The sequence below is a fragment of the Siphateles boraxobius genome, unplaced genomic scaffold, assembly GCF_051911475.1.
Source record: "Siphateles boraxobius isolate OS27281-9 unplaced genomic scaffold, OSU_SipBor_1 22, whole genome shotgun sequence".
Lineage (NCBI taxonomy): Eukaryota > Metazoa > Chordata > Actinopteri > Cypriniformes > Leuciscidae > Siphateles > Siphateles boraxobius.
The window spans coordinates 31821005-31846741 of record NW_027508833.1 but is presented as its reverse complement, the minus strand read 5'-3'; the positions used below and the strand labels follow the sequence as shown (position 1 = coordinate 31846741).

Sequence of the window (25737 nt, the reverse complement as noted above, 5' to 3'; positions counted from 1 at the left end):
TTCATCACTGGATCGTTTTTTTTCGTTTATTTGAAGTGTGATTATGTCAGCTGAATGTGCGGAAGACTTTTCAGAGAAGATAAGGCAACGTATTTTAGCACAATTCACACCCAGCGGCAATTCAGGAAAAACAAATCTCCGAATGCTCCACATAAAACTTTAGTCTCCCTACCTTACCATCGTGTCGTTTATTTTGATTAATATGTGCGAGGGAGAGAGGAAGACAGCGCTTTGTTTTGAGACGGTGAAGCCTACTTTCGCCTTGCTCCGAAGAGAGAGAGTGCGTGCGCGCGACCGGGGCTCTCTCTCGCTCTCTCTCTCTGCTCGATCAGTTTAACATGCGCCCTGTCACAAGCGCAGCGGTTCATCTACATTACCAGAGAGAGACAATTTTACTCACTGATCAAATAAGACTTTGCAGGACAAAGATATGTGCTTGATAAAGGACAAAAGGGACAGTTGTGAGTTCACGGTCTGTACATACTATGGCTGACTCAGAGCAGGAGCATCGATAAGAGGACTCGTTAACGTCGAGGGCATACAATATCGATGGATCGTAAAATTTAGAACCGGTTCTCGAGTGGAACCGGTTTTCGATTCCCATCCCTAGTGAAGCCTACTTTCGCCTTGCTCCGAAGAGAGAGAGTGCGTGCGCGCGACCGGGGCTCTCTCTCGCTCTCTCTCTCTGCTCGATCAGTTTAACATGCGCCCTGTCACAAGCGCAGCGGTTCATCTACATTACCAGAGAGAGACAATTTTACTCACTGATCAAATAAGACTTTGCAGGACAAAGATATGTGCTTGATAAAGGACAAAAGGGACAGTTGTGAGTTCACGGTCTGTACATACTATGGCTGACTCAGAGCAGGAGCATCGATAAGAGGACTCGTTAACGTCGAGGGCATACAATATCGATGGATCGTAAAATTTAGAACCGGTTCTCGAGTGGAACCGGTTTTCGATTCCCATCCCTAATACTAATACATGTTTAGCAATGCATTAAACTAATATGAACCCAAACAGTAACCAAATCAAGATGAATAAATGCAATAAATATTGATAATTCTCTGTTGATGCATGACAGCTAATGGTTTACATGTCATTTCATTATTCTATTATTATTATATGTTAATCTATTATTATAGATATTAACCTATTTTAATTCTATAATTTCAGGGGTTTTTTTTCAAAATCAAAATTTAACCTACTGCATGTTCCCTGACTGAATTATTATTATTTTATTTTACATTTTGATACCTTTTCTTAGCACATTTGGTAGTGGAGAGTTTCAAGCAGTGTTTTTTAAGTGTCACTTAAATTTTGAGACTTTTTTTTTTTTTTTTTTACCTGTGGTAGCGATTTAGTATCGATACCGAGGTATTAGGTTCTGGTATCGCACCGAAGCCAAAATTGTGGTATCGAGCCATCCCTAAGAGAGACAATGGAAGACAGAAACAATCTTTAATACAGACTTTGCTGCAGTAATCATAGACTAACTGATCTATAAATGAACCCGCGTTTCAGAAACTGTGTGAATGATTTACTGTCTTGTGTACTATTATGTATACTATGGTATGTATTTCATTATACAACCATCCAACTGTCAATGTAACCTCACCTGTATCATGTCTCCTACCTAATTAATCTTCATTTAATGATTCACACTTTGATGTACATCACCTTCTCTTAGAATACAGTGTGGATTTGAAATATCTATCTGAACATTAATGAACAGAAAAAGGGTAAAGCAGAGGTCTGACCACACTTAGGACAAAGACTCCCGCCAGAAAGTTCTCATTGGTAAAGCAAACTTGGAGGTGGTACTTTTTCCTCAGGCTTTATTAGAGACAGTCCACAGTGACCTCGCCCTCTTAGTTTTTCTCATCCGGCTGCAACACTGTTTCTGCTGATACTGGGGAACCCCCCTTCACTGGGGCCCAAGGGCCCAGCAGGCCGTGAGCATCGTCAGCCATGCTTTCACGTTCCCAGAGGGAGTCAGACTGCCTTTTCTTCACTCCAGAAAACTGCAACCTTACCATCACTGAACGGGCAACGATCAACTCTTGTTTCGCTGGACCTCCGGGCTGCTTACTTCGGGTGGGTGTCTGAGACCCCCTCCCCCAAACGGCTCATGGCCCCTGCAGGCTGTGACCACAGAGAGAAAACCTCCAACCAGAACAGAGTCGAACTACCCATGCAAGTTCATCACCTTCTTCATCCAACGGAGAAGAAAACGATTGCAACTTCAACATTTGACACTCACGGAACCGTCAACGACGTCAATTTTCAAAGAACTTCAAGAATTGTGTCCACTGCAAAGCCATGCAATGCAAGTATCAATTTAAGAAGGTGCTTTGAAAATGATAATATTGATGGTTCTTTTCATAGTTAAATGGATATTTTCCATAGTTCCATTTCCTACCTCCGGTTTCATTCTGCCACTTTCACCATCTATTTATGTATACATGTATGTTTGTTTAGTTTAGTTATGTTTGTGATTTAGTTAATAAAACTTGTGCACAATATGTATTTGGTTCGACTTCACTGCTTGCAAAAACAAAGTCTCTTATACGATTTTTGATCTTGTTACATGCTCAAAGCGCTGTACATGCTAAGAAATAATTATTCTTCCATGGCCATGGAAGATACCCTTTTCTTAGAATAAATGAATAATCAAGAGTTTGTTGGACGAACTGATTACGTGATTGTAATATTAAGTTAGCTACACCTAGTTAATACAATTAACTGACCCAAATATTCATAATCCTTATTATAGTTACATAAATTCTCCAGTAAAGAGCAGCAAGTGATTTTTTCTTTGTCCTTTGTTGTTTGATTAACTTTATGACACAGACAGCCACACGAATATTAGGCTGCAGTCACTTTAATGACCAAATGTAGTTGCACATGCGATTTCTTTCGTAACTGTTTACGTTCAGGCAATAGACATTTCCGTCAACTGGCCCGAGCGTCATTCACACTGGCCCTGGCCTGGACCACTGGGCAGTCCTTATCGTGAAGCCCTGCTTTGCGCCTTGTTAAACGAATCCTGGTAAATTATTCCAATAAGACGGTATTGACCAAAAACTCCAAGCGCTCATGATAGATATTTGGTGCTATCAGCATGATTAAATTGGGCCAGAAAAAGAGAAGAAACGGGGGAGGACATAATCAACTTAATCCAGGCATGAGGAACCACCCTTAAAGAAAATTATCACAGAAGTTGGAGCATGTTTTGACAACAGGGCAAGGGCACAAATAATGGAAAATATTCAGCACTCCCAGCATAATTCCCTAATTTCAAGAAATTAAAGATTCGTCAGATTAGCTGATTTTAAAATCCTATATATTTACCCCTCTGCTCAAATGATCAAACTTGTATACACAGCAACAGTCAGAGTCATTGCCATTAATTGTCTATCCACTTTCAAGCTAAATGGAAGACGGCCATAATCTTCCACTTTACTTCAGAATGATGATTTAATGGAGCCAACATGTACAGCATGTGGTTGGGGAAATGACGCAGGGGTCATAACCTTAAATAATTTATTGAAATGACTCAATTTTTGATTTTTTTTTTGTCAGTCTGAAACAATCTTTTATACTGTTTATCGTATAGTGTTTCATTTTGTTTTTATATTTCTCAAAAACAGATATTTTACACTTTAGGTGAAGGCTTTTCATTCTGTTAGTAAAATTGCTAACTTATTGTAAAATGAATTTAATAGACATACTAAGAGTAATAAAATTGCCTTTACACAAATAAGATTTGGCAATAGAAATGACTAAATCAAATGGCTTGAGTAAAACTATTGCAAATTCCGTTTGGAAAGAAAAAAAATCCTTGGGACAGAGGAGGCTCACCTTATGTGAAGATGAGATCTGACATACTGGAAACTGATGCAAGATTTCAAACTCCATGTGCACTTGGTTCAAAGGAAAAGTGCTTTAACCAATTTGTTTTTTTATATCTGATATATGTTTCACAAAATGGCAAACCAGGGTTCAGAAATTAACTTGGGCTAACAAAAAAGACAAAATTAATTAATAAAAAATAATAATACACACAATGTTATTGCATCAAATACTCCGTATGAAGCTAAGCTAAGCTTATTATTTATGTTTCAAGTTATTATATACAAATATATTATTAGGAGATATATTATGAGTGTTGTAGAGTTCCTAAAACCTGCATAATTTATCGCAGGTATTTCAGAAAAGCTTTTATGACTATTATATATAAACTACTTGTATTTGATTTTAAGGATAACAGCCATTATTTTTCTGAATTAACTGAAATAGTTTTCACCGATTCAGTTTTTATATTGTTAGGGAAAAAATCCTCATAAAAAAAAAGTTTCCTTCATTAAAAAAGTATTCAAAAAAAGGATCTTTATAACAACATTTTTAAACATCCAAGATGACTGCCATATCAGCCAGGATGTGCATCTTAATTTCTGACACTGTGTGAAAACATGAACAAAAAGATGGACATTTAAAAAGAGAGGAAGCAAGAGATGATGAGAGCTAAAGTAGGCAAGAAAGTGGGATAAAAGTGAGAAGTTGAAAAATTACATGATATAGAGATGATAAGGTCTCATTAAATTCTCTGTTCTTATCACCCAAGACTGTCTCTTGTGGCTCTGACATGTTACTCTTGACTCTGCTCAACTAAAGCCCCAGGCTGTCAGAGATTCCTGGACAAGCAGCTATTTATTCCTGCCTGCTCTCTCCGGGGAGGAGTATTATTAGCTGTGTTCATGCACAATATTGATCCTTAAGCCTGGGTCGTACAGCTGAAGACAAAATAGGGCTCTAGTCTAGATCCGTGTCAAGATGGGCCTCTTGAAAAACATATTTATTATAAATTACAATAACTAAACTGCTTTTTATAATTTTATATTGTGATGTTTATTATGATGTTTCCAAACGAGTTTCCCCAAACACTCCAGATAGCCCCGTCCCCAAACACATACTATTGGTTGAGCCACTGTTGTCTTGTAGGGCTAGTCAGGATGCTCAAACAAACAGAGCAACTGTTTATATTGTTTGATATATGTCTACACATATTAAACTGGGGGAGGAGGTGAAAGTATTTTAACACTTCAGGTTTAACAAGGCCAAATAATATCAAAACACTGGGGAGAAAAAAATTAAAGGGTAACAGACTTCACCTCATTAGCAGTTTCTGTTCTTTTTTTATAATTGATCTCCTACATCCATCGATTCAACACTCGTTCCCACGCATCAACCATTCTATTAGACCTAGACATGATGTTCCCTTAACAAAGATGGAAAGGATATTTCAAAATAACTGCATAGAGAGACTAAAGTCAAGGCAGAAATCCATCCATTTATCCACACATCTCAACTCACAATAAGCAAACAGTGACAAGTGATATTAGCTAAGGGCTTTTGAAGTATTCACAGTAAATCTGTCATAATATGTCTGCTTGTGTGTGTGTGTGGCCTTGTTTTGCTTCAGATTAGCTGCAATCCATAGCTGGATTGTTTTGCCAACTCTGTCCTTCAGAACGGATTGACTTCTCTGCGTTTATGATGACTATAGATCACATCTAAGTTCATCACCGGTTAAAAAGACCATAACCAACGACTCATTGCTAACATAAAATAAAATAAAACTTGTGTGATTTATGATAAGTGTTCCCACAACAACAACCAATCAGCATGTATCAAAGGGACCAGTGACAGATCGGGAGCTGGTGGATCGGCCAGCAGTAATGGCCTCATGAATCACGGGCTCAGCCTGTTATCACTGTGTCTGCTATGTGCCGCGCTAGTTCTGTTAATATGTTTCAGCATTTGAAAACATGTCCAGGTCAAATGTCACCCAAATCAAAAGAAATAAGACATATTTTGAACATTAAACTGTGACAATATTTTCTTGACAGTTACAGACAACCCCAAATTCTCATCACCATAATAACAAAAATATATTATTCTCATTACTGTAATGTTAAAAAGATAAAATAAATGATGGAACAACAAAGTACGTATATTTTAATGAAATACTTCCAAAAAAATGGCAATAAGAAATATTCTTATATTTAGTTCACCAGCCATTTGCAGTTGTGGCAGACAGTTAACTTTGTACAGTGATTAAGCATCATGATAATTTTTTATATATATTTTTTAATTCCGTGTATTACAGTCTCACAATAATGAGAATTACTAAATAGATACTCAAAAGCAAAATGTCAGAAAAGCAAAATTCTGGTGCGATGTGTGAGCTGGGAGCTTATCCTTTAAAGGGTTAGTTTTTGTGGATTTGTGGATCTTAATCTATATATTTGTGAATTTGATATATTTTTGTGAATCTCTTTACATTTATTTGTGGATCATAATCTATTTATTTGGAATAATGCAACAATTCTACCCCCATATATTCTCCACTGCTGGAGATCCAATAAGCTAGGAGAGGTCCCACATTATCCTAGAGAATGCAGACATTTTTATTTTCCTTCAAAAAGATTTATTATTTTTGCAAAAATTGCAAAATAATTAATATGTTAAATGTGTTGACATTACCAGTCTGTTAAACTCATTTGACAAGTATAAGAAATAAACACAAAAAGGATTGTGCATTTTTCACTTACTACTATTTTTTATTAGTTGTTTTAATAACTTTTATTGTAAAGCCTAACGTGGCTTGTTATTGAAAATTTCTTACGATTCCCAAACCAACCCCTAATGCAAAATTTAAGTTTCTTTCAAATAAAATTTCATACGTTTTTTTTTTTTCATTGATTCAGTCAAACTATGTTACAAATTGAGCTTTTCATAAAATCTGCAATATAGACAATCCTAACTTGATTATGATAATCCAACCAACATAAATTATGATTATGCAATCATGGTCAAGAAACATCAGGATATACAAACTCTTTTATTAGTCACATTCAAGCAAATGCTGATTGATTATTCTCATAGTCAATAACTAACCAGTAGTTGATTGGCTATATTCTTGACTAATTAGATGCTACTGTATGCATCCATAGTATTTATAATAACATTCACATTAATATTTTATCATTCGCAGATAAAGTCTCAGACTAGTAAAACTATTGCTCAAGTGAGGTAATTTTGTCTTTAGGCAGGTCTTGACTGGGTTTCACACCAGTTATGAGGTGAGCTCACCATTCAGAATGACAGAGAAAAGCACATTCTGAAGGAGGAGACAGGCTGTCTTCTCTGTCCATCACATCAGGCTCATATTACACATAAAAACACAAGAAATGCAGGGATTCATAGGGAGAGAGAGTCTATTCCCAAGCAGTAAGACAGACAGGCTGCAAAAAGTCAAGATGGACCCTGGAACAGATAGGCTATGAGTAATTCAACCCCTTAAGTCACACAAAGAGGCCTCTGAGTCTCTGAGTCAGAACTCCAGACTGAATTCTTTTAGCACTTGTTCCATTGATTGATTCAGAAAGCTGCCAATATACCCTAGACACTCCTGTGAGACAGAAGTCTGAGGTTTCTTAAACATGGCAATCAACAATAGGCTCAAACATGAGATCACAAATCAAATCTATTTTTACCTACAAATTTCCTCATCTCATCAGAACAAGAGACAAAAATTGATTTGTGAAAAAGTGAATTTTATATAAATTGTCACTGTCGGCAGAAACCTTGAATCTCATTTTCATTTCATTTTTTTCTCATTGCTATTGGTTACGCTTTACATCTGTCAGTGGGTTTTGCAAATATTTAACCGATGAAAAGCATTTTAAAAAAGCGTGTGACTAAAGCTCGTAACTCCATTGGATCCTCAAACTGTCTGAAAAACCTCCTAACTCCGGGTGGGTAACTTCACCTAAATAGTGAATAAAGTGCTGCACACATTTTGGACTGTCTCTGCTTGTTTGTAATGCAAGGGTAAATAAAGAACTGGTTGTTTGAATAAGTACAGTGTTTTCGTTACTCAAGAAACACTATAATATACAAGGCTAACGTTTTACATATTTGAGAAGCGGAGAAGAGTCTTAAGGCCCCAATATACTTCAAGCGAAATTAAAGGATCCACTTGTGTAACGTCATTTCTAACAAAACCAGGCCAAAGCAAAGATCGTTTGGTGTTCATTTCTGGAGTTCGAAACAGCTCGCGAATAAACGCCTTGAAATTAGCATTAGTGGCGATGACGTAATAAGTAAGTGTGCTCGAGGAACCGTCTTCTTTAACATGGACATTTTCTCTGGTTCATTTTTCTGTTTAGTGAGTAAAAACACTGGAAAGTCGCTTTATAGTAGAACTTTGTAATCCTAATTAAAAGAGACACTGTGACTGCGAGTTTTCTCATCACTGTCATTTTGGTTGTGTTTATTTTGTTATTGAAAGTAAAGTGCGCAACACATATTTACATATTCATCAAATCATGACAGCATGGGCAACACAAGGATGTTCGCTAACAGAATACCGCTTCTCACACAATCGTTTCTACCCCAAACGAAGAACAAAAAGAACTTTGCCGTAAGTATATTGGGGCCTTTAATCTAGCATTTAGTCTAGTCTATTCCTTGTGTGTGCAAGCACACTTGGCAAAAAAGCTCTTTCTGATTCTGATTCATACGTCAGAGTTATAGCCAATAGCACTTCATTTTTTGTACCATGAGATTTTGGCCGAATAGCTTCCACATAGGCATAAAATTTATAACCCGTTAAGTTAATGAAAATAAAATGCGATGCACTTAGAGCTTCAGATGTGGCCGTTCTAATGACGGACAATTTTTTTAATTTATTTTTTATTTTATGCCACACCTAATATATGTTAAATATGATAAAAGAAAGTACTAGAGCAGGTGAATATATTGCTGGTAGAGCAAGTAAAAATCTGAACTACCGACTCGACTGGCAGAAAAAACAAAATAGTATCTATTGTTAAGCCCAGAAATTAAAGATGGATAAACAAGAGTAGCATCAAGAGATAAACAAGAGTAGTAGAGAACATGAAGTTCTTCTAGATGTTTTTGAGAAAATAATAAGTGTTATAACTGTCCAGATCAACTGCATTTGTGTACTTGGTCAGCTGGGTCCTACCTTAACATCTGTGGTGACTCCATCCTCAGTGGTGCTCTGTCCATTCTAAAAGAAAAACAGAAAAGAGATTTAATACATACGCAGTACTACTTTGGACAATACTACTCTTCTTTTAATACTTTCCATATATTCGAATAATACCACTAGCTATCAAAACACGAGTGTGCACATGTGTGCATGCATGTACTTGAAGGCTCACAGCTGTAATGTCAAAATCAAAAATGCATGTTATGTCTAGATGACATAATCAATGGCTCCCGGGGCATTTATACAGGCTTGGCTGCTTATATAGACTCACATACACTCTCTTTGTGTCAATGTGCTTGAACATCTGTTCTGCCCACAAGCTGGATCTTCAGATGTAATTCTAGAACACAGATTTCACTGTACAACATTAATAAAGGACATTTACATTTATTCAGATTGGTTGACTGTTGATAAACAACATGCAGTACAAATCTTGCACTGCATTGTTTGAACTGCACAATTTTTGCCAGGACTAAAATAGACTTTAACCAAGGGTTTAAATAGGTCCAGAGAACAGTGTAAAAAGGCTTACAGAGGTCCAGGAAAAAGACTGAGTACATGTCTAAATCTGGGAACTTTATCTAATGTTAGACGACCAACATTGAGGCCCAATAATAAAAATTCAGATGAGATAAGAGCAAACCAAATACCCACTAAGAATCCAAACACATGTAAAATAGATACAAATACTGTAAAACATGTAGACAAGCCTTCCTATTGGGCATATTTACCCCAATCTCATTTACCCCCAGCACAAGAATTTACCTGACTATAGTTGATCTCGGCTAAACAGGAACGTTTCTTCATTTATTAAAGCACAATGGAATTCTGCAAGTCTCTACCACACAAACAAACTATTTATTTATGTAAAAACAAAGAGAGAATGTGTGTCATGTTTATTAGTTTTCTACAGAATTATCAGCATGCCAACTGATTTCTGCAGTCCTAACGTTGAACCATCAGAAAAACACAATCACATCCTGCACAGGCGATTGCTTTCAATTTCATTTAATACAGAACCTTGAGCGAGAATAGAAGGAAATGAAAGAGAAGAAAATAAAAAAATAAAAGAATTGGAGGAAGGAAGAAAACAATTCTGCCTGCTCAGAGAAAAACATAAAACAAAAAACAGACAAAGATCAATGATTCGTCACATGCAAATCGGAGCTTAGTTTATTTATGCTGACTTCAGATCGATTCACTCAAGTGCACTCAAAGGTTAAGACGACTCGTCTTAGAAAAGCTCCAGTTAACCGTCAATGTCAATTTTGGTGGCAATAAATACAAAAAGACTGAGGAAATAATTTCTGTGGTAACTGCAAAGACCTTCAGATATTGTCATCTACAAGCATTTACAACAAAAACAACAAATATAAATCAATGTGAATTTCTTTCTTCTACCGAACACAAAATATGATATTTTGAAGAATATGGGTTGACAGTTAACAGTTGATGGTCCCTATTGACTTCCATAGTATGAAAAAATGTAAATACTGTGGAACTCAATGGGCCTATCAACTGTTGGTTACCAACATTCTTCAAAATATCTTCTTTTTTGTTCAACAGAAGAAAAAAATTCATACAGGCTTGGAACTAGGGCTGGATTATTAATCGAAAAATAATCGAAACCGAAATTCAGAGCCTATAACCGACGTAATTTTACCATGTCGGTTATTTCGTTTTTTTAATCCTATTAATATTTCCGTCCACTGTGTGTTAATGTACTTTCCCCTTAAAACATATTACCGCGTGTGTATTCACGTAACTCCGCCCCGTCCAGTCTGCGACATTAAAGCAACATGAGCCCATTTCACACAGCGCGTTGATCCCGGGAAATTGCCAGAACAAACACCTTCTGTGTGAACGCAAACATGATCCGGGATTGATGCCAGGTTGGGGACATAGTAAAATTGCCGTGTTCAGTCCCGGTGTTGTGCCGAATTTTGACCCCCGCCAAATTATTACCCCCCTAGCATTGGTAGGTTTAGGATTAGTTGTGGGGCAGGGGTTAGGATTAGGGGTGGGGTTAGGATTAGGCAATAAGGTACTGACTTCAACGAGGGGGGTAATAATTTGGCAGGGGGTCGAAATTCGGCACAACACCGGAACGCGCGCTGTGTGAACAAATGCCATAATCAATGCCGTGTCGTAAAGATGGCGCTAGGCCGGGATCGCTCGCCAGTGTGAAATGGTTCGTAAAGCGCTAGTTTATGATCGAATCAGAGAAAAAAATGCACAAGCGTGGTTTCTCGAGAGAAATCGCAGCTCATAAGCAAACTATAGACGCTGCTGGGACATGTCACGTGTCTTTGCGGGTTGTGCGTGTCTGTGTGAACGCACTCTCTTGATTTCGGAAAATCACTGGCAGTGTGAATGAACCAAAGTCAAACGAACCCGGGTCAAATCCCGGGCCACTTTATCCGTGTAATTTCCGGAATCTCTATGTGAAAGGGAACTCAAACACTGAGTCAACTCAGCAACAGGAGCCGCTTGTACTAAAGAAACACGCGAAAAAAGAGAGAGACTGACAAACGCCCAGCAACACGTGCCTCCACTCCACAAAGCAGGTTTCGATAACACAAGCATTTACAAATGCTACACAATATGAAAAGGATTAGTTTTTTTAGTTTTATACAAGTTATATTTTACTTTTAAGATGGCAATATTTACAATAATTTATTTTGTTTACAAAAATAACTATTTTCTACATTTTGATGAAACTTTCTTTTTACATTAAAACTTAATTACTTTTTTATTAGACGTTTTTATTTCAAGCATTGTATGCTTTGTTTGATTCAATTGTTTGAAATATTTAATAAGTAAGCATTAAAAGCTATCTGTGTGTTTCCTTATTTTAGAATCACACAGATAGGATTATGCATTCTTTCATTCAAAAAAATAACCGTGAATATTTATAGTATAAGCCTTGCCAGTGACACATGAGAAAGATTTTTTTTAAATAATCGTTCAATAATCGTAATCGAGGTAACTTGTTCGATTAATCGCGATTATGATTTTAGCCAAAATCGTCCAGCCCTACTTGGAACAACTTTAGGGTGAGTAAATTATGAAAGAATTTTCATTTTTGAGTGAGCTATCCCTTTAAAGATTATGTTAAAGTACTTGAGCTTAAATGCAAAAACAATATAAATAATCAAATCCATAAGGTTTACTCAGGAGAAAAGTTTAAAAACTTGGCCTTATCAAAACACTGAGCACCTTGACCAATGGCGTGAGTTTGGGGCGAGATTATCTACCAAACAATAGAAGACGGGTTTAAAGACAGCCATTATTTTTGCAATTTTGTTTCATAATGCTAGTAGCACAGAAATAACATGTGTCTGCTTATATATAACTCGGTTCATACAAAAACTGATATGTTGCTTACGTAAATCATTAACAAACTGTGTCAAAGTGATCTGTGAACACCAGATACTAATTAAACTGATAAGGGAATATGATATGAGCTGTGCTTAATTAATGCGCACATTACACGCATTCAACATTTTGCGAATCTTTATACAATACAAGATGTACATTTGATAGATAGTGTTTGATAGCAGCTCCTACAAAGAGAATGAAAGAGAGAAATTCATACCTAATTTAAGCCCAGTTATCAATTTGTTTGAGTTTTTTGTACATCTCTCTGACCTTTCATATCTCAAAACAGAAACATAAAATATCAGCTAAGCATGCGTTTCCTTTCAGGATATTATCTCATGAGGATAAAAGGACAAACGGAATAGAGCTTCAGCGCAACTTCCGGTTTTCTAGAAAAACAAACTATTATTCACATAATAAACAATAAAACACACACACACAGAGAGCAAGGAGTTTGACTATATGTAAAATAACAGCCTCTTTATCAGGGTCGCTGATCACACTTGACCCTGAAACTCTTTTCCTAAAAACACGATGCAAATGAAAGTGATAAAAGAGCTGTCTGAAAATCATTATGTCTATGGAATGTCTCCATAAAACATGAAAACACAACACGTGCGTGTGAGTGAGTGAGTGAGTGAGTGAGTGAGTGAGTGAGTGAGTGAGTGAGAAAAAAGGAAAAAAGAGATGTGAAAGGAATTAGAAGGCTTGAATTTCGAGTGACTTGGCATTCATGAAACAAATACATGACAGGAGAGAACAGACAGTTGCACAAAAAAAAGAGAGAAAGGTAAATGCCTTTAGTTGTGAGATGGTCCTCACTGCAGAACACAAAATCCAGGGGGAGGAGTTGGATCCAGATCCAACTCCTCCCACCTTACATGTACCTAAACCTACCCATCTCCACCCCCTGATCCTTAATCCCACCCCTGATCCCTAAACCCAGCCCTAACTGTGCGTTCACACCGCCGCCGGCGAGAGCGTCAAAGTGGCCGGAAGTCATTCATTGTCAATGAGAGCCGGCGGCGAGCTCCGGCGAGCTCCGGCGAGCTCCGGCGAGAGCGGCGCGGCGCGTCTTGGATGGTGAGAGCGGCGAGGAGAGTTGAAGTCAGGTCAACTTTATGGTAATAAGCAATGACGCGGTTCGGCGGCAACCGGCGGCAACCAATCGGAATATAGAGGTGCTCCGTTTGAGAGGAGTCCAAAGAACGCAGTCCTGTAAACTTTGGTTCCGACCACATTAGTTCCCAAGCAAAATTGCGGAGGTTGATCATTTGAATTTGATAAGGCGCGCAACACTAGTATTTATAGGCAATATTTTCGCTCTAGAACGCTTGTTTTTCAGCGGGAATGCAAATTATAATAGCACTTAACCATGAACACAAAAGCCACACCACACAAATGGCTTTTAATTTGTTTATTTCATTAGAAAACATTTCACTATAATTGTTAAGTTTTTTCCATCGATCAAATTTCTGCAAAAATAACGATCGACATGCTTGTTTGCTTTGTGGCCCCTTTAAATACAGTTGTAAAAAAGACCACGCGTTCGATCTACGTCAGAGCATCAGAGCGTCCACGAATCTTTCCACGGCGTCGCTGGCAGGGCGTTGAGAGCGAATTTTGCTGCTCTCGCCGGCGGTGGTGTGAACGTACAGTAACCCTACCCATCTCCACCCCCTGATCCCTAAACCCACCCCTAATCCTACCCATCTCCACCCCCTGATCCCTAAACCCACCCCTAATCCTACCCATCTCCACCCCTAAGATCTGGATCCAACTCCGCCCCCTGGATCTCGTCAACTGCAATGAGGTGCTACTGTTTGTTGTTGAGATCAAAAATGTAGCCTAATGTCCAACCAAACTCTAATAGCCTACTATTTTATTGCAAATTCATCAGCCACTTGGAAGACGCTAGTCAAATCAGACAGATGCTAACATGGAAATTCTCTGAGATCCAAAAACCATGAACAAAACTATATTTGAATAAAAGTTCCCTTAAAAGGCTAAATATTTTTTTTGTTGTTGAGCACAGTGTGTTTTGTGGGTTAATAACTGGCTATTAAGAGCATAAAAAAAGACCTTTTGAAATGCCAATTTTCCTATTCAGTCTGTCATGTTAATGGTTCGGGGTACTATTAATGCATTTCAATGTTTGATTTCAAAGACTTTTTTTTAACCTTTGTCAGTTGGGTCGCCACTTGATGTCAAAATGAAAATCTGGTTAAAACTAATTGAGAACCACATATAGAAAACCTACTGTGTTTTACAGTCCACTGATCAAGGCCTGACAAGTTTTCAGGCAATCCATGTTTTCGCTGTTATATGGTGCTGTTACGGATCTTCTGAAATACAACATCTTGGATCCAAAAACAAGTGAAGAAGATCTGCGTAGACTAGAAGGAGCGGATAGAAGTTGCTTACACACAAGTAAGCCGATGTGATCATCAAACATTTAATCAAAACAAAGTTTTGAGAATATGATCAAAAATGCTGGCTGGCAACTTTGCTGACAAACGCTGACAGGGAAGAAGTTTATCCCTTTAGTATAATTAGGGCTGGGTATCGTAACAAAATTTTCGATACCGATACCGATACCTTGACTTCGATACCGGTTCCTGAACGATACTTTTTTCGATACCAATTTTATCCATATAACATTACCTAAAAAAAAAACTTTTATTTTTTACACCCATATTTTGAGTCTGTAAAAAAGCACCAGTGCTAAAGTTTTCTATGTTTCCTAATCATTTAACAACATGTATTCTTTACTTCAATGAGCTCATTGTTTCTGCCTTAACTTAATGCATTGTTTAACAATGAAATTGAATGAAAATTAATTGAAATGCATTACACACAGTCACCCCTGATAACAGATCACTCTAAATTGTAATTTAGACACATGCATTTTCTGTAAAGCTCCTTTGAAACGATATGTATTGTGAAAAATGCTGTACAAATAAATGTGAATTGAATTAAATATAGGCTACTGGGGTGCGGGATATATGCCTCGCGCTCAGCACACACAAAGTTTGCGCAAAGCACTGGCAAAAGTAGCCTAATGATTATGGATGTGTCGGGAAACGATAGCAAGGAGATATTTTAATTGTTTATTAATGAACAAGTGTTTACTAAACGTGTTGGCTGCAAAGATGATTATTGCGATTATTTGCGATGCTGACTCGTCATCCCTGCAGTAGTGAATGCGCGCGCGCCTATATGGATTAGGTAATCAAACTATTTATTTCTAATTGTTTCGTTTAAAAGTAGACATTGACATTTCTCATGTCTGTGAGGCAAGTATCCTATACGCTGAGTTTTGGTTTATATGTGACACGCTCCAGTTCTTGTAGTCGAAGGCGGATAAACTTTCTACTCTCGAGTGTATTCTGTGCGCTAAGTGCCTTATCAGATTTACTGTGTTGCCGGTCTTGCCAGCAAATATCTTGTTGAAAATATTGCATTGTGTGCTTATGGCATCGAGTCGGGTACATAGGTACACTTTTGATCATTTCTACATATTTTCTATCTATCTGGGTTGGACGCTTACACACACACACACACACACACACGCACACACACACACACACACACACACACACACACACACACACACACACACACACACACACACACACACACACACACACACACACACACACACACACACACACACACACACACACACACACACACACACACACACACACACACACTACAACCTCGCGTGCGACGAGGCACGTCTCTGGGCAGCCGCGTAAACTAGTGTTTTTCCGCCACAGCCAATCATGCTGCATGTTTATTGTTTCACTGACGTTGACGAGATTAACCACTTAGGTACCGAAACTTGGTACCGAAAAACAAGACATGTTTCGGTACTCGGTAGTATCGAGGCAATTCGGTCGGTACCTAAAAAGTACCGAACTCGGTACCCAGCCCCTAAGTATAATACTAGTCTAGTCAAATATCAACTCTCCGGCAACCCTAGACTGAAGAAAACTCATCTGGACTAGGTGAAGAGACAAATCTAATTTCTTCATGCCCTGAAGGAACCAATATCAAAAGCCAGACCTGTCTTTACGTGTGACTGACTTACTCACAAATGTGACTTGACAGGTGAAAGTGGGAGTTGAGGATTTCTAGATCTTTCTAAAGTCCTTGAGTAGGCCACTCTACAATGTGAGTAAATTTCACTCTGGGCGACTAAATGTCTATCATTAGCCATTGGCTAATAAATTCTTAAATTTTACTCGCCTGTGTGTGTGTTAGATGCCAAGTAGAAGTTTAGCATAGATATATTTTCACTCGCTGAGTGAAACTCAGCCACTCATGTGTTGTATATTGTCATTATTAGCAGTAGAATTAGTAGTAGGATTAATATCTTTTAATAATAATTACTATTATGAATTACTATTATCTTTTTTTCTTTTTTTTACAGAAACACTGAATGACCAACAATATCTTAAGCACCACCACCAGTCCAAAGTTTAGTTAAAATGACAAAATATGCATTCATGCATAATCTCATTTTAGTTCTAATTACTAAAGTTCTATCATTAAATAATGATTGATTATCATTATATTATCATTATCGATATAAATATATATTTAAAAAAATATGATATCAGTCTGGCGAGTAACCAAAAAACTATTTACCAGCCAATGGTGATTATATTGCCAAGGTGTGCGTAGTGCAGTAGTCTCATATTTGCGGCCTGCGGGGCTCGTGAAATTTTGTGGCCCCCATACTTGACATTAAAGTTTAATGTTAGTGCGGCCCATCGTTGCATGTGCCGCGTTTTTTTTTTTTTTTTTTTATCCCTTATGGGCTACCATTGATAGTCTCGTGACAGCTTACGGTGGGTTTGTTGTCAATAGTTGTCAGACAACCGCGAAGTACGAACATACTGCGCTTGGAAAAACTGAGCGCGTCGCTTCAATTATGTGCGTGCTTGCCGCACACCTACATTTGAAATAACGACCTTGAGCGCGCAAAATATGTGAGCGCGATATGTGTACAACCAAATCAGGCCACGAGCTACTGGTAGCTCGCGAGCGACGTGTTGGAGACCCCTGCTCTAAAACAATATGAGAATAATCATTTTGAGCTTGTAATATGTGTCCAACAGGTTCATAAGAAGGTTTCCTTTGATTTGTGCAAAGTCAGTAATTTGCCTGAGACGCTATACATGTGTAGAAAGAATTCAATAGAGATCGCTAAGACATGTGACCAACTGGGCGGCAACGTCATCAGAACGCAAAGAATTATGGGTATGTTTGGCCCGTTTACATGGGCTGGCATAGCAGACTAGTGTTCTGGCATGGTTTTCATTTCTTGTCTTCAGAGCAGTTACATATTCTACATTGATTAAAAAAGAAAATCAAATATGTTTTTAATGGTAGTATTATTTTATACGGAAATCAATTATTTACCATTCAGATGAGAATAAAGTTAGGGTTAATTAAAATTAGGGAAAACAAATATATTGATCCGTTCTAAAAGGATAATTCAGGCATTTAGCACTTTGAGTCTATTTTCTAGTTTGTTTTGGATGAACTAAGTTAGAGTGGTGGGTAGAATTTTGACGATGGGTCCTGTCTCGACTTTTTGAATCTTTAAGAATCGCCTCTGACCGCTTCAGAGTGGCTGTCTACGAGCATACACAAACATGTCCTTAAAACAACCCTTAACGTTCGTTTTAAAAACTGTGCAAGAAGGACTATTGCAGTTTATTACACAGCAGGTAGACGGCATCTTGAACACTCCGTTCTTCCCCCCATGCAATCAAGTCTGGCGCCTTCTGTTTGTGCCGCGGATTCCCAAAATGCTTTGCGTTCACCACTGGTAATACGCAACGATGACGTCACATTAGCAATCTCTATAAGACGGGCAGTCATGACAGCAAATATTTGTATTTCAAAAGCAATACTTGTTTTTCTAAGTATAATAAAAGGAAATGTGCCTTCCAAAAAAACATTCAATATCATTAATGTGTTGTATAAAGAAAATAAAAAAGGACATGAGCAAATATAAGTATCACAAAGATGTGTTATAAGGAAAAGACAAAGAAAGTTTGTAAAATGAACTTCAACTGTCAGAACGACAGCTCATGAAGAACCAATCATGTACAGAAAGGAATGTCAAATTCAGAGGAACAGTTCAGAAGAGACGTTATTAATAAAGATTGAGAAGATTGGATCAGTTGTGCTCCTTTTTTGGAATACTTGAATACTATTTTTTGTGGAATACTTGATGCGGCCCAGCCTGACCCAGACTCTACTTCCAGCGGCCCCCAGTTAATTTGAGTTTGAGACCCCTGGCGTAAAGGGTTGGGTCACACTATTTTTAGATAAATGACATTGAAATGCAACTATAGGCCATTATGTAGTCTCAACTTTAACCTAGAGAACAGGTGATGCTGTTTGGATATGCCAAGTTAGGGGAAAGAAATTAAATAGAAAGAAAGTAAAGGAAGGAAAAAAATGAAGGGAGGAAAATTATAAATAAAATAAAGTAAATAAATAAATTGAGTCAGAATTGTCAACTTGCAGATGATTTAGGCATTTGACACACAAAACATTTGTTTTGAATAAAACCACAAATTAATCATTAAAACTCTCTGATGAATTAAAGATATACGTTCAATACTTTCAAAGAGTGAGACTTTAGAAGAGTGGGATTCAAAAAAAAAACAATAGATGACAGGAAGAAATTCGACTTTTAGTTCAGAGTTCCGGATCACATCATCTATATTCCCAGCCATCATGCGCTGCTATGACTTCTCACGTTTCAGACCGCTGCACACACTGACAGCCGAGACCGGAAACACACAACTTAAACATCTGATATTCCCGACGGAACATATGCTGAAAGCATGTGGCGTTGTGTGTGTGGTATTTACAAAGAAGATGCAAGAACAAGAAAGCAAGTGGAAGAAATCTGACTGAATGTAATTAATATTCTATTAGAATATTCTTTTAGAACTGAAAGTGAGAGAGAGCAGAGAATCTAGAGCAGAGAACATCTGATCAACGTACGTGAAACATAAACCCTCCCTGTGGGACAGACAGGGCCTCACACACTGTGATATACCGTCAAACAGCTTCCAGCAAATCTGGGAGGCTCCCGGGTTCACAGGAATAAATTTCCAGTGATGGAGTGAGAACAGAACTTGTGACTCCTGGAGCTCACAGAAAGCCTGTCCTTTAATGGAAGAATACAGCCTCAAATATTTTTCGTTGTTCCCCACCAACTAACCACCAAGTCCTTGTTGAACAGGCTTCAGGTTCCATGTAGCTGCAGGGTTTTGAAATAATGATCCCAATTATTATGCAGTAGGTATGATTAAAAACACACATCACTGCTGAAACCCAGAGAGCACACAGCCATCAAAGACGTGAACAGCAGGTGATCTTAGCAAAACCTCAAAAAAATATTAGGACAGCCCAGACAAAAGATTTTTCATTTAAGCACTAGTCAACTAGTCGCAGGATTATAATATTAATTTATTTAGGCTACTTAAATATATATATATATATATATATATATATATATATATATATATATATATCACTGCAATTTAATCACTGCAAGTATGTAAAAACTGCCAGTGAAAACTGTCAAGGATGAAACAAAGTTGAAAATGAGATGCATTCTGTGCATTTTTTCTAGACTAGAGTCTAGTCTAGCCTGCATCAGGAAGCACTTTAAAGTCTTGTGGTACTTGCTGATATGCTGTAGTAAGATTCTAATCAGTACAGTTAATCTGCAAACATGTATAAATATAGATTCATTTCTCCACTCTTTTTCGTCTGCAGAAAGAATTTCGTTCAAAGTGCTGAAAAGAATTGAGAATGATTCTGCAGCGAACCGACTGTCGCCTGATTGGTGAACCTATTACAGTGGTGAGCGACCAGAAGGCAAGGAAAAAGGAAAGTTAATTCAAGCTCTAAATTACACAGATTACAACGACAGGAACAAGACACTAAATAACACGTCTCATATTGCTATTTTCAAAAGAAATCAGCGTTAGTCTGAGAGCAAGATAAGAAACGAAATCTTCCTTCCGTTCTCATTAATCATGGACTTCACAGGCCATATTGTCTCTGCTTGCCCTGTAGTTATAAGATTGGTTTCCAGACAAAGCTGGTGGAGCAAATTTCAGCGCTGAACAAAATGCAAAGGCCTGAACGTTTACTGTAATATATATAACACTGACATTAACTAGGAGTTTTTAGCACACTGTGGTCTATGATCAAAAGATATGATTCCTCAAACCAACGTATCTGAATGTAACATGCAAACGAAAAGGAAATGAAAACAGCTCACTGTATGAAAGCTAAGCATAACAGGAGATCAGCTTATCCTACAGATACCAGTAGATTATTACAAACATGTACTGTAGCTGCTATTGGGATTCACTATGATGTATTTTAAAGCAAAAACATAAATGCAAAGAAATCAACAGTTTTGTCCCATACGCCACAATTAAACAGTCTGGCGACACAAATTCAAAATTAACTATTTCCTAGAGCTTCTAATGACGTTAGACTACTGTATTATTTTATTTTTTGACATTTCACATGTACCCCAGAGAAGACAAATGGCACAGCAAGAAACGGAGGGAAATAGTCAGTTCACTACGATGACCATAAGAAATACACTAGAGTTTAAATGTACAAGCTGCAGTGTCATTCTATGAAATTGGAGCCTATTCCATTTTGAAAAGGCAGCAAGATTTTTATGTAATTTTCTGATTTTAAAGAAGTCTTTCAGAATTAATAAACTTCATTATATAACATCAAACTAACTCTATAAAATGCATGCGTGTTTTAAAGCTATGACTCATAGGCCCGGTTTCACAGACAGGGTTTAGATTAAGCCAGGACTAGGCCTTAGTTTAATTAAGCAGCTCAAGAAGTTTTTATAAACGTGACATAGAAAAAAGACATTACAGGTGAGCATCTTGAGACAAAACAATGGCACTGACATATTTTAAGATGGTGCTTTCAGTTAAAACCGCTCAAGCATGCATTTTAGTCTGGGACTATCTTAAGCCTTGTCTGTGAAACCAGGGGTTATAATAGCAGGGTTGAAAAGCAATTTTGCAATTCATTTATCCATTTCTAGCCTATTGACCAAGGTCATGACACTACAATATGGTCTTTAGAAGAGAATTTAAAAGAGTTGTTCACTTAAAAATGAAAATTCTGTCATAATTTACTCACCCTCAAGTTGTTTCAAATCTGAATGAATTTCTTGCTTCTGCTGAACATAAAGGGAAATATTTTGAAGAATGTCGGTAACCAGACAACTGATGGACCCCACTGACTTCAATAGTAGGAACAAATAAACTATGGAAGTCAATGGGGTCCATCAACTGTTTAGTTACTGACATTCTTTTAAGATCATTCTCATAAGATCTTTTGAGTTCAGCAGAAGAAAGAAATTCATACAGGTTTGAAACAACTTGAGAGTGAGTAAATAATGACAAAATTTCATTTTTAAGTGAACTATTTCTTTAATGTTTATATTTCTGTACATATTATGTGGTTCACTTGCAAACTCATTGTAAAAGGGTTGATTACATAAAATCATCCAAATCAAACAAAATATTAAAAATGATAAACAAAATACAGAGACACGTCCTTGAATCTTGAAAGAATTATGTTTTTAATTGAATTGTAAATTATTTGAAAGGCAGTTGATGATAAGAAGCTGCTGCATATAACCAAGTCAAAGCTAAAAAGAGCTTTTATTTTCTTGGGACTGTATATATGTATATATATATATATATATATATATATATATATATATATATATATTTGTTGTTGTTTTTTATCAAAATGTGCATATGTATGCATTAAGCAAGCAGAAGTTGGAAACTAGCTCTGGACAGGCCAAAACAGGCATCCATAAATAATGGATTGTCTATTTTTTTTTATGTCTATTATAAGTTATAGTAGAAGTTAGTGACAGCTTTTTATTGTTAATAACATTGATCTAGACACTTTTTCGTGGCATGACCCTTTAGCGTTACAAAACATCTCACCTGCACTACCTCAGCGCGTCGCGTCATGCTCGCGCTCCAAAAGAACATTGAGTCAAGTCTGCACGGGAATGCCTGCAGAACTCTGTCTGCAACAGTGTTTAGTGATATTTTTTACATTTTTCTTTTTCATTTCATTATAAAGTTTCACTTTTTATACGATTGCTGTAATTCTCGTGAACTCCACATGACAAACACGTGGACCTCTGGCACGGATAGAGGAACCTTGAGGACTCATTAAATCAGTTAATTTTAGTGCTGTGATTTCACCACCTCTCACCTCCGTCTCCAACTGCACCAGCTCCATTTTGGGCCATGGTTCTGCCAGTTGAGCAAGTGGCATTTTGCGCTTCTTCTGTCTTTCCCCCAAGTACTCAAATTTGGATGGGAATTTATTCTGAACCCTTGTATTCCCTGCTGGAACGAGCAGACCAGTCTCTTTGGATCAGGAGCAAACGTGCGATAAGTTCCTCTCTTACAATCCGCACAGGACGCGCATAATAATCACTCCGTCGAAAAAAACAAAGCCGTTATTCCCGTATAGATGACTTGGACGGATTCTACTCGCGGTCCTGTGAGGAAGAAGACTTGTACAGCCCCGTTCCTGGAAATGAAATCTCTCCCCCTCACACATACACACAGGTGGACTCGGGTTTAGAGGGACATGCGCTGTGCGTCTGCAGCGATGGAACGCGTCTCCTCCGAGGAAATTAGATTAAATATGTTTTTTCAATGCGGTGGAAAGTGTCTCCTGACACTGACTATCGGTGTGCACACAGACGCAGAAAGAGGAGCCGATGCTGTCAGTGTGTTCCGCTCTGAACGGGATCCACAGTGTAAAAGCGCACGAGCTTCAGCCGATCAAGACAGTTCTCGTCCAGCCCCTTTCTCCTACTACTCCTCTTCTGACGCCCCTCTCTGGACACTTACTGATACTGCAAGCTTTCAGCTGCATGGATATCTTGACACAGGGTAAAGTGAAACGTATTTTGCTACATTTAAAGCTTATGTGACTTTTTTTTTTAAATACCAACAACAAAATGTTATTACTGAAAAGGTGCAAAGAAAATCTTCTAAACCATGTCTTTACTTTACCCAAATACATGACAATAACCCCAGGACAGTTTCACAGATGAAGTTTAAACTGGACGAAATGGATGTTTGAGATGTTTAACTGAAAGCAACTTGCTCTGACATATCTTAAAAATATGTCAGTGCCATTGTTTTGTCTCAAAATGGACACCAGTAATGTTTTTTTTTTTCAAAGGTACATTTTCAAAAGGTACTTAAATGTCCTAATTGACCAAATGCCTAACCCTGGCTTAATCTAAGCCCTGTCTGTGAAACCAGGCCTGTCTTCTACCTTTCAAAAAAAGTAGGCTATACACTGAGTGATCATATTAACATTGACACATCATAATACCTAGTATAGTATAAAGTATAGCTTATGAATACCATATTAATGTAAAATGGTATTTACATGGTATACTTCAAAGAATACCATACTAGTTAATTTCCAAAATACATGGTATAGGTAACCCAATGCAATTGTGCGTTTGGTAGTTCAAGGGCTTTCAATTACTGTTAGGCTGCATTCAAATCAAATATGCATTCCCTTCCATATAAAAAAATATGTGTGTGAAAAGAGTAGCGTGTCGAATTCGTATTCATTAAACAGTAGGCAATGAGAAAATGTAACTACTTCTATATTGCTGTGATTTTTAAAGCTATAAATGTGTGTATTCCAAAAAAATTCATTTCTAAATTAATTTATTCAATTTTATTCTTTTTGTTGTTGTTGTCTTTTATTCATTTCTATTTTTTTAATTTTTCCTTTTTATGAATCTTATGAATCTTTTATTTATGAATTCTAGTCATTGGTATCTATCAATTTATTTTATAATACTTAATTATTATATATTTCCTATGATGCATGATTATTATTTTACTTGTTATTGATTTCTTTAATTTTTTACATATATTCTACTATATATGTTTGATCATTTTCAAATGTAAGATATTTTGTCTCTTTTATCCTGTAAGGTTGAGAGGATATTTTCCTTCGGAATTAAGTAATGTACCCTGTTGCAGAGTATAGCACCCCTGGCAAACTTTGTTAATTTATAGTTCTGTAGGCGGTTTATAATGGACCGTGATTCCAGTTAGAGAATCAGGCACGGGAGAAGTATTTGTTGTATGAACACACAACATTGAACGTTATCAGGGAGAGCATCAGGGACAGTATCAAAATATGTTTCCATCTCTCAGACATGAGATAATGCAAGATCTGCGATATTCTTTTAAAGGTCTTAAATGTGTTAAAACCACAATTGCTCATTAACTTATTCCGTGTGCCTTACAAGGAACAAGATGACCTAATAAGACCTGTTAGAGTATATTTATCCTGAGTGCATCATTAAATGGTTGCAAGAGAAGTAAAAAGAACTTAAATAGGTACTTTCCCTAGTCCCTTCCTGTGTAGTCACAGCATACAAAATGTTTAGTTTCAGATGACTCAGGGCTTCTTCTTCTGCTGCTTCTTCTCTTTTTCCTCTCCTTTCATTCTGCAAATATCTAATGGGCTACATGCTTTCTCTATCTTCACAAACTTCATCTGTTAGATACAATACTTTGGATTTATTGGTGTAATGACTGAAACAAATCAGACACAATTATTTGTTATATTTAACTAATAATCTTTAAAACTCACTCTGGGATCTATGGTCCCATCCCCCCAACAAGGGCAAGAAGGGTCTTGGTTACCATGACTACGATCAGATAAGTTGGTTTTATTGCTGTTAAAAATGTGATCACGTGGAAAAAGCAGAGGCCATAGGAAAGACCCAAAGCCCTTAAATCAGACTTTCCTGCATTAATTTATGGACGAACTGATCTGTAAATGAACATGCACCCCAGGACACTGTGTGAATGATTTACTGTCTTGTGTAGTGTATTTTGATATTATGTCTTTGATACTATGTATTTTATGATAGAACTAATCAATGTAACCCCACCTGCATCGTGTCTCCTATCTAATTAATCCTCGTTTAATGACTCACACTTTAGTGTACATCACCTTCTCATAGAATGCAGTGTGTGTTTGTTAAATCCAGCAAGGCCTATGTCTAACCACACTTGAGACAGAGCTTGGAAATTTCCCCGCTTGGAAATTCCCCCTTTCTTATTGGTCAAGCCAACCCTGATAGGTGGGACCTCTTCCCT

The 25737-nt window shown here is 37.3% G+C and overlaps 1 protein-coding gene across 4 annotated transcripts in view; it reads right to left on the bottom strand.

The window, feature by feature from the left end:
* Positions 1-23422, bottom strand: part of rps6ka1 (ribosomal protein S6 kinase a, polypeptide 1) — a 98895-nt gene extending 75473 nt beyond the window's left edge. For all 4 annotated transcript variants that reach the window (XM_077239701.1, XM_077239702.1, XM_077239703.1 and 1 more), the window contains exons 1-2: positions 22796-23422; positions 9059-9103 (exon numbers count right to left, since the gene is read on the bottom strand). In XM_077239701.1, the coding sequence (XP_077095816.1) occupies positions 9059-9103; positions 22796-22858 (108 nt within the window). In that variant the 5' untranslated portion in view covers positions 22859-23422. The remainder of the gene's footprint in view (positions 1-9058; positions 9104-22795) is intronic.
* Between the last annotated feature and the right edge of the window lie 2315 nt (positions 23423-25737).